Here is a 10225-nt window from a genome sequence, read left to right as displayed (position 1 = left end):
AAACCCCTTCAATCAGGGGTAAAAAAAAATAAAAAATAAAAAGGTTTACAAATATATCCAGCCTAATACCAACACTGAGATTTTGAGAACAGATTTGGCCTAGGAGCTCATATACAGAGAGGAGGGGGCCAAACAGGCCACAGCACCTGAGATTCCTTGGTAACAACAGAGGACATCCAGGGCTACCCTGTCGGGGCTGTGGGCAGAGGAGGGGCACAACCACCCAGCGTGCCTGTCACTGTGCTGGCACTCATTAGGTCCCAGACCCCAGTTTCCTACTGAACTTGAACAATGAAACAGTGCATCACGTGGCTGGGGCTGGGGACAGTGGCGGGCTCTATTGGCAGAGGCCAACGAGCTCTGTAAGCCTTGCCCGTGGCCCAGGGCCAGCCGGCACAACTAATACAGACACACCTGAGGGAGGAGAAGGCATTTTCATAGGAGTCACTGGAAATGGAACTTTAGGCAAAGGGCCTTCCGGCTTCTCCTCTTCCTGCCTGACTCTATCTCCTGCCCTCATAGGAGGACCAGCCAGGTGTTCCTTCCCATCTTCAGACGGATCTTTCTAACCCCAATCTCAAAGGCCCCTCCTTCACTCCTTCCCACACAACCCAAAGGATTGGTAGTCTAGGAAGGCATAGACTAGTTTCATCAATAAATCAATTTATTTAAAAGAATATGTTACAATTAATTACACTAAGTGACATTACCAAACAATTTTAGAGTGGTTAGCTGTAGAACAAGGAATGAAAGAAACACTGTTAGCCATTATGTGTCTGTGTATTTTCTCTTCACATTTCTTAAATCACAAATAAAAAATACAAGATACTGCAGTGAAAATACAATTAGAGTTTGTCAAATAAATTAAAAGTGTGCATGGCCTGGGGAAAACTGAAGCCCAGCTCACCGGCTTAAAAAGGGGGCATGATATAAAACCGGGGTCTAATTTAGCAGCTGGCCAAGTGCCTCCAGCCCACAGCACTGCCCTCTTTGCTCCTGCCCTTCCCCAGAACCCTAAGCACCCCCACACTCGAGATTATTGCTGAGGACTGAGCTGCCGCCCCGGGGTGGAGCCTGGCACGGCGCTGGGGGGCAGAGGGGAGGCAGGCGGGTGGTAGGACTGGAATGCACGAGTTCCGCCGCTGTCGCTGTCGCTCTTCTCTCTCCGAGCACCAGCCACACTGTTCCCCCACCCCCCTTCAAAGGGAAGCTAATGGGACACACTGACTCTGGCAGGGGAATCTAGTGGGGTGCTGGGCTCCAACAGTCCAAATGGTCTCTGAACTGATCCAGTCAGAAAGCACGATGGAGACAAGGGGGGCACAGTAGTCCCTCCAGGTCTGGAGACTTTGGGTCAGCCAGGATACAGTCCCCTTGAGGAAAACTGCTTCCTCGGAGCCAGGCTGTAAGGGGGCAAACTCTGAGAGGAGAGAGATGTGTCCCCTCCTGTCAATGCCCTGTACAGCAGCTCCAGGCACTAGGTTTGGAACTAGAAGGGGATAACCAAAGCTACTAGCCTGGGTGACGACAGGAGAAAACTAGACAGGCCAGGCCTAGGAGCTGCCCTCAGCAGACAGCTGGGCTGAACTTAGGCAGAGGGCAAGAGGAGGGCAGGAAAATGGAGAGTAGAATAAAAATATAAAGAGCAGAGAGCCCAAAGCATGGCCCAAGGGAACCTTTCTGCAGGGACAGGTTTCTCAGGGCCTGCATTTTTCCCTGATCTATACAAAACTCTGAGCTTTTACCAGAGGATAGAAACTGAGTGGTAGAGGGGAGGACAACAGATCAGGAAGACCCTGCTGGCTCTGCTGGGGCAACGGAGGGGGGGAGGGGAGCCCCTCCATTTTCCAGAGACAAACTGCAAAAGAAGACTGGGCAGAGGGCTCCCTGGGCAGAACCCAGGACTGAGAACCATAGCAGGGATTAGGGAGAGGAAGTACAGAACAAGGGTGTGTGTGTGTGGCGGGGGGGTGGGGGGTGGGGCGGGGAGGAGTGTCACACTAACACTGCTTCATGCAAAAAAGAGCTTGATCCTATGGAGCCACAGTGACCTCTGCGCGCCGGTCCAAGAGGCCTGCTGTGGGAGGAAGGGGGAAAGGTACTGTTGGCCAGGGGCTCCCTCCTTCCCCGTCCTCACTGCAGCTTTTACTGGTACAGCCAGTAGGGGCTGTTTCTAAACAGATTCTGCCAACAGGCCAACCACCCATGCGTGGGGCCCTTGCCCAGTCTCCAAAGCACCAAGTGCGTGCTCTGCCAAAGGAACAGAGTGGCACCCACTCCAAGGGGCCTCAGACCCAAGGGCACCCTCCCCCCACCTGACACTTCACACTCAGAGGTCAGCAGTGGGAACATTGCACGGACTCCCAGATTTGTCCATTCCTCTCCCAGTCTGAGGGCACAGGGGCAAGCCGCTGCTGTGTTTGCAGTGGGAAAAAGCTGGCACCAAAAGCCTCTTTGGTGTCTTGGAGTGGGGAAAGAGATCTCCTTTCTAGGGCCCTCTGGCTCATTATTAAATTCACTTAAGCCAAAAGAAGCTAATTCTGTATCAAAACTTTCAAATCGGGGATCGCTCTCTGCACCTTTAAACATTGAGCATTCCTACATTCTGCACTGTGATCCCAACTGGGTTTGGAGAAAGGGAGGGAAGACAGATGTCCTGTATGATGGACAACTGTCCTGGGGCAAGCAGCCGCCAGGGTAACAGAGTGAGAAAGAAAAGTGGCCTCACAATGGTCTGCAAAATCAAGTCACCAAAGAGAAACTTCAAACCACCCCGCCACTGCTCAGTGGAGTGACTAAACCTGGTAAGGTGGCCTCCCAGTTAGACAAAGCCAAAGACGCCACCCAGTGGAGGTTTTGTGTAGAGAGTGGAGAAGGGAAAAAGAAAAGAAGGCTCGTGGATGTGTTTCAGCAGCATCAGAGTCTGACTTGGAGCTCCCAGTGCAGTATCTACAGAGCCTGCCTGAGAGTGTTGCCCCAGCTGGTGAGCCCGGCCCCCCAGGCCCTGGGGTGCAGCTCTTAGGGCTCAAAATCCCAACATGAGATGCCAGCTGGTAAGCCTGGCCCCCCCAGGCCCTGGGTGCAGCTCTTGGGTCTCAAAATCCCAAGGTGAGACGAGGAACTCTTTGAGAGACAGAAAAGCTTTCCTTCAGTCTCCTTTTCATTAGAAGTTGAGATCCAACCCAAACCGACCATATCCCTACTGGTGCTTCCTGGGTCCTCAGCTGGCTTGGATGGGCACTGGTTTGGCTGGCCCAGACCACTGACTAAATTTCCCCAAGGCCTCGGGGACACTGTCAGATTCCTCCCCAACACAGCTGTTTAAGGAAGTCACAGAGAATGTAATGGTTATGGATGGTTACTGGTCAGGAATGGAGTGGGGAAAAGCTTAGGTACACAAGGTATTCCTTCCTTCCTTTCCCCTAAGTCCAATCTTTGTGCCTAAAGGTATTGGCTTTAACTCTGGTCCCTAGTACTCTGCCTGCTTCAGAAGGAGAAATGGGAAATGACAACCATGAAATGTTTCAGGTTCCTGTGGCATCAACCTCCTGAGCCCACCTCTCCCCTCCATTCTAGGTCAGTGGAGAGCACACAAGGGGCCCTCGGGAAGCAAGAAGGAGATGGGGAGTGTGGCTAGAAAGCCGTGAGTGGGAGAGAGCTGGGCCAGGAAAGCTGTCTTGGAATCGAGGACCACACCAAGTCTTCAGACTCTCCCTGCAGATCTGCAAGTCTTGCTGCCCTTGAGAAATACACCTCGGTCTCCTCCCAGCAGCTTCTTGGAAGATAAAGAAACTATGCTCCTTGCTCCTCAGACTCTATGCCAACCCATAAGCCAGAATCTTCACTCAATACAAAAAAGGGGGAAAAAAACCCAAGCAGGTTGTAAACTTTTCGAGTCCTTCATGAGGAGAGGTATTTTCCCAGTAAAATATTTTTTTTTCCTTTTTAAAGTTTGTTTCAAAATAAAGAGAGCAAGAGAGAAGTCATGAATTCTAGTGAAAGGTGTGTAAAAACACAAGCTAAAAAAGGTACTGCCATCAATATGAAATTTAAAAAGAAATATATATATGTATATACGTGCAACTAATTTGTGTATATATAATTTTTACATACATACATATATATGTCTGAACAGTGCAAATGGATGGAGTTCATAGTTCCAGTTTTAAAAATATAGTACAAGGAGAGTCTGTTGGTGTGAGGCCCAGGTGAGAGGATAAAGACACCTTTGGCGTGTGGTTGGGCTTAATTTCCTGTCTGAACTCAGCTGCTCCCGGTGCGGACCAATCTGTCGTTCTCTACCAGCTCAATTCCAGAGACATGAAACTCAGAGGGATTATTAATAGTATTTAGTTTAGGGCTTTTGAACATAATGACTTTTTTCCTTTTTCTCTTCTTTTGTGTTAATGGTTACTCTGACACAGGAGACAGAAGGGGTGAGAGGATGAGGGTGAAGAGGAGGGGTGAGGGAAGGCTAGGTGGCCACATCCCTCTGCTGTGACCTCGCCATCCGGAAAATGTTCTGAAAGGAAAACAGAAAACAGTCACTGGGAAGCCTGAGGTATCTGCATCTCTCCCCTTCTGGAGGCCAGCCTCAGACACACAGACGCATGGCTGGATGACTCCACCTCACTGGCCTCCACCTCTGCTACAACTTCCCATGTGGAAGCATAGCCTTTTAGACCCAGAGAGGAGCTTAACTATTAATAATCTGGTTCAGCCTTCCCATTTTACAGATGAGAAAACTGAGATCTAGGGGAGGCTCACTTGCCCAACACTGCAGGGAGAAAAAATGCTGGGAGAGAATCGTCGTCTGATTCTCAGAGCCCAGTGTTCTTCCTACTATACCAAGAATATGAATTTTATGTTCTTGACTTTACCTTCTGAACTTCAGAAACATTTTCTTTGAGAATAAGTAGCTAATTATTCAGAATCTTCCAAATTTTCCAGCACTGGCATAAGGACAGCAGTAAAGCAATAGTGGAAACCTTCCCACACACATGCATTCCTGGTTAGCCCCGACGGGCTCTGTCAGCAGTCATCTAGTCAGAACAGCTAAAACTGGGGACAGCTGCCCTTCTGGGTCAGGAACAACATAGGCAGTGATTGGATTAAAAAACAAAAACAAAAACCAGGCAGAGGAGGGTCCATGAAGTCACAGGAGGTGGAATAGCCTGCAGCCAACAGCTACCCTCTAGACAGAGGAAGAAGCAGGGCTTTTCTCGTATAGTCTATTCAGCATCCAAAGGCTGGAAGAATAACCAGTCTCTAACTAGTATTCCTAGAAAGACAGATGGAGGTGAGGGTCCCGGGTATCTGGCCACAGGCCTATCATTTTATTTATTTATTTATTTATTTTTTAATTTATTTTTGGGACAGAGAGAGACAGAGCATGAACGGGGGAGGGTCAGAGAGAGAGGGAGCCACAGAAGCGGAAACAGGCTCCAGGCTCTGAGCCATCAGCCCAGAGCCTGACGCGGGGCTCGAACTCACGGACCGCGAGGTCGTGACCTGGCTGAAGTCGGACGCTTAACCGACTGCGCCACCCAGGCGCCCCATCATTTTAAACAATAAAAGATGAAAAGACCAATTCAAGATTGCTTCGAATTACCTCTTTTCTCCACTTGAGCTCACAGAACACCCTCTCGAAGCATTCGTGCATATAATTAAACTGAAAAACAAAACAAAAAACATAACAAAGAGAAGATAGTGACGCTGACTTCTTATGACCCACTGGGCACCACAGGGCCATGCCTCTGAACCCCTGCCCCCAGTCTCCCCACCTTCCCAACCTTGCTGAGCACCACAAGAACCCCTTCACTAGTCTGGGGCCCCTCCTAGTGGCAGCTGTGAGTCAGGCGGGAAGTGAAGCTGCCACTCCCAGTCTGTCCTCAGGACAGCCAGGAAGAACCTGGGGCTCTAAGGCTCAAAGACAACTGCTATGGCTGCAGCCCTCCCCATTTACGCTCTCAGCTGGAGAACATCAAACCCAATATACTTTCCCAAGAGTGCTTCCGGTCTACCACTCACATATGGTGTGAAGATTTTAACCCATCGAGGCTTCTTCTCTCCTCGTGCATACTCGAAGCAGAAGGCCATTCCTTCTTCATCCGTATCCCATCGCTGCATCTCGTCCCATTCAAATGCTATTACCTGGTTCTAAACGACCAAGAACAGAGTGTTAAGTCTGAGAATGCTGGGCACCTGAGCTGAGATGGTTCTGGGCCAGACAGCAGAAGACAAGGGAGTGAGTGTCTGCATCATGTCAATAAGACTGAGGGAAGAATGAGTCCATGTGAGCAGCCAGGAAGGTGAGGATCCTTGTGGACCCAGTGCTGATTTACCTGCCCCATCACCATAGTATGGATTTCATCTCCCCTCCTGACAGGAACGAAACCAGAGTGGGTAAGTGGCAGTGTCCCCAATGCTCCCAGCCCTGGCCCCATGCTGAACTGTCACCTCCAGCTGTCCTTCTTCAGTGCAGGCATGCAGTTTAAAGTGCGTGATGCTGATGGCTGTGATAACGTGCCCCTTCCTCCTGGAGTCACAGGCGCAGTGGGGGAAGATGATTTCATTGTAGCCCTCACAAGTCCTCAGCATGTTGAGATACTGGAAAAAAAAAAAAAAAAAAAAGGTGTGTGTGTTTGTGCGTGTGTGTGTGTGTGTGTGTGTGTGTGTGTGTAACAGGGTTACTATGGAACTAAACCACCACGAAGAGCTGCTGGGATGTCACCAGAGAAAGAACAAAGAGAATCCTCTCACCCAGCAACCTGAAGACTGTGCTCTGGTCTCACAGCATGACCAGCCCTAAGAAGGGCCAGGACTCCAAGCCTATTCTTTGTTCCACTTCCAGCCCCACCTCCTTTCTCTGCCTCAAAAAGTACACAAACGAAGCCAGAAGAGGTGCTGTGACCAAGACCTGTATGTCGAAAGGTGAACTCACAAGGCTGTTTAGGCTGCCCCACCTTTCACTAGCATCCAGGAAGGGAATCAAACCGATCTACATGACTGAGTAAAGGGAGCTCATGTCTCCTCACAAATCAAAAGTTACAAGAACCTCAGTGACGAGGAGTAAGCTACCCCCAAATCCCATACTCATAACATGTTTAAGCCAGTCATTTTACAGAAACCCAGAGTCACAGGAGACTTGCTGAAGGTCACAGGTAATAGTAAGTGGCACAGCCAGGATTAGAAGCTAGGTTTAATTTCATGGCCACTGGTCCTTTCTCTATCGCCAACTAGGCCCCAAATCAGCACCACCATCCCCTGATCTCCAGTACACATGCCTCCTTAAAAATCATGTGGACCAAAATCGAGTGGCATATATGACCCTCAAAGGTACAATGCTACAAGACTGATTCAGAGAGGACTCTAACTCAGCTCTCTGTCCTTTCTCCTCTACAGTGAAGACTGGCCTCTCTTTCACTCAACTCACTATTTTGAGTTGAGATGGGAGAGTAAAAGATGAGTGGGAAGGAGAGTAGAAGAGAAATAAGGAAAAGATGATTAAAAAAAAAAAAAAGACACATGGACTCTGAGCCGTTTTCTCCTCAGGGACTGCCTAGGAAGTAAGTAAAGAACCTTGAGTCCCTGTACCCTCGGCTGCCCAGCACACAGGCCAACAGGACGCACTAGGAACATGTGGGGAGTGTTGGGAGAGAAGACAGAGGCACAGCACCCTAGCTGATTTCAGCTAGATGGGCAGGGAGACTGGAACACATTGGAGGGTCACCTTTTGCCCAAGAAAGAAGAGACCAAGGGACCTAGGTACAAAAAAGGCCCTGGGCAACCGGCAGTTCTAGTACCAATGAATGGCACTAAAGACGGTCACTACTGCCCCAGAGATGGTCTGGGAGGACTTAAGGACCTAGGGAAAAATCAGGCCACATACTCCCTTTCCTACCTTGTACTTATTTCTGTTTAGGTAAAATAATGGCAACCTTGAAGGGGAAACATTATAAAAGGACAGCAAGAACACAGCGACAGGATCAATTCAGAAGTGCCACAATAACCGACTTGCTTTTCTCAGTTCTCCTTCCTTCTGTCCCACTCCTCCACCCCCTAACTCATCACCCTTCCTGTACCAGGGAGAAAAGTAGCCACTGCTTGGGCCTGCCAGTGGCACTATGAACAAAAAATATCTCTGGCCAGGGACAGGCAGTGCCACAGAATAGAACTCTTCTGGGGTTGAGACAGGAAGCGGTACGAGGAGTGGTCAGGAGCCTGGGCCCAGACCACCCTGGGCTTGAATCCTGGCTCCACCACTTCCTGACTCTGTCACCTTGGATGAGGCACTTGCACTCCAGCCAAATTACTAACTCCCAGGAGCTCTAGTTTCCTCTTCTATAAAAAGAAAAGAATAACAGCACCTACATCACACAGTTACTTGTGACCATTAAAGTATTTAGCACAGTACTTAGTACATAATTAGGTATTCAATAAAGGATAGCTTAAAAAAATAATTTTAAAGGCTCCATTATCCCTAGCCAGAAGGCTCAACTATCTTCTCTCCAGGGAAAAGCGCATGCGAGTGAGACGGATGAAACAGGAGTGGTAGAGAGCAGAAGGTTGCTGCAACTGATTAATGGGTACTTGGGGGGCTAAATGGGACTATTCTTCCAACTTCCTTACATACTTGAAATTCTCTACAATAAAATATTAAAGGCAAAGAGAAGAGTCCCTGCATGCCAATGCTCAATCCAAGGCGCCCCCCCCTAACACAGTCATGGGGAAATTTCTGTGTGCTCAACAAGCAGCAGGTACTGCTCAAAGGGGCTCAGGGAGGCGCCTGCGTGGCACAGTAGGTTAAGTGTCTGCCTCTTGATTTCCGCTCAGGTCATGACCTCACAGTGTGTGATACTGAGCCCTGAGTAAGGCTCTCTCTCTCTCTCAAAATAAATAAATAAAATTTAAAAAGAAAGAAAACAGATTTCAAAATTGCTTTAAAAAAAAAAAAGGGGTGCTTAGGACCTCTGCAAACGCTGGAAGGTGTCACACAGCCTTGAGACTGGTTCTGCTCACGTCCTTTACCAAAAAAGCCTTATGTATAACACATTTCCTGAGAGTTCTCCTCTTTAAGAGGCATCACTACTGCTCTAAAAGTATCTCTGGAGCACCTGGGTGGTTCAGTTGGTTAAGCATCTGACTTTGGCTCAGGTCATGATCTCACAGTTCGTGAGTTCGAGCCCCGCTTCGGGCTCTGGGCTGACAGCTCAGAGCCTGGAACCTGCTTCAGATTCTGTGTCTCCTTCCCTCTCTCCCTGTCCCTCCCCACTCATGCTCTCTATATCTCTCTCAAAAATAAATATTAAAAAAAGTATTTCCGCCTTATTCCTAATGGGGAGCTTGACTTTATTTATTAAAAAGAGAAACATGCAAACAAAGGGAGGGATTAGGAAAAGACACCAGGTGAGGCCTGGTGCTCAGCATACCCTGAACTCTCTGTGACTCTGTAAGTTACTCTGCCTAGGGGCTTCCCCCTGCCATCTGGAAATAAAGGACACTGCTGTCAGCTTCTTTTCCCTGTGACAGCAAAGAACACATGCTTTGAAGCAAGACAGAAACAGGTTCAACTTCTAGTTCCACTTCTGATAAGCAATATGATCTTAGGTAAGAATCGTGATCTCTCAGAATCCACTTCTCCTCTGTAAAGTGGGGATAACACCTGCATGGTTATCAGGAGGAAATGAGAATACACATACTGTGTCTGGCACAGTACCAGGCACAAAGTATGTGCCCCTCTCTCTCACCTTTGAATCAAAACACTGATTATCCCTCCGTATTCAAGAATGTAATAGTCCTCAAAAGCAAAAGACCTTCAGAGGACTTCCTTTTTTTTTTTTTTTTTTTACATTTTATTTATTTTTGATAGACAGAGACAGAGCACAAGTGGGGGAGGGGCAGAGAGAGACAGAGACGCAGAATCTGAAGCAGGCTCCAGGCTCCGAGCCATCAGCACAGAGCCTGACATGGGGCTTGAACTCACAAACCGCGAGATCATGACCTGAGCCAAAGGCTCAACCAACTGAGCCACCCAGGCGCCCCCAGAGGACTTCCTAATAGCATTAAGTTCTAAAAATAACCTGAGTGGAATTTGGTGACAAGACAGAGGTAAAGTCTCATTTGGGAAATATAAGGTTTTTCAAAGATTCTCAGGTCAGGCAGTACTTCTCAGTTTTAGACAAAGTTCTACATTCCTAGATTTGCACAAAGTGTAAAGAGAAGA

General features: G+C 48.5%; 1 protein-coding gene across 3 annotated transcripts in view; it reads right to left on the bottom strand.

Annotated features, from left to right (window-relative positions):
* Window positions 1-643: 643 nt before the first annotated feature.
* SNX27 (sorting nexin 27) overlaps window positions 644-10225 on the bottom strand; it is a 70221-nt gene continuing 60639 nt past the window's right edge. Inside the window, exons 9-12 of one of the 3 annotated variants that reach the window (XM_045479221.1) lie at window positions 6460-6609; window positions 6031-6159; window positions 5612-5671; window positions 644-4522 (exon numbers count right to left, since the gene is read on the bottom strand). In XM_045479221.1, the coding sequence (XP_045335177.1) occupies window positions 4475-4522; window positions 5612-5671; window positions 6031-6159; window positions 6460-6609 (387 nt within the window). In that variant the 3' untranslated portion in view covers window positions 644-4474. Of the gene's footprint in view, window positions 5336-5562; window positions 5672-6030; window positions 6160-6459; window positions 6610-10225 lie in introns of all 3 variants that reach the window. The other 2 variants (XM_045479223.1, XM_045479224.1) reach the window with 2 other exon arrangements.

This window comes from Leopardus geoffroyi, chromosome C1 (genome assembly GCF_018350155.1).
Source record: "Leopardus geoffroyi isolate Oge1 chromosome C1, O.geoffroyi_Oge1_pat1.0, whole genome shotgun sequence".
Lineage (NCBI taxonomy): Eukaryota > Metazoa > Chordata > Mammalia > Carnivora > Felidae > Leopardus > Leopardus geoffroyi.
Note: the sequence above shows the minus strand (reverse complement) of the source record. Positions and strands in the feature narration are given on the sequence as shown.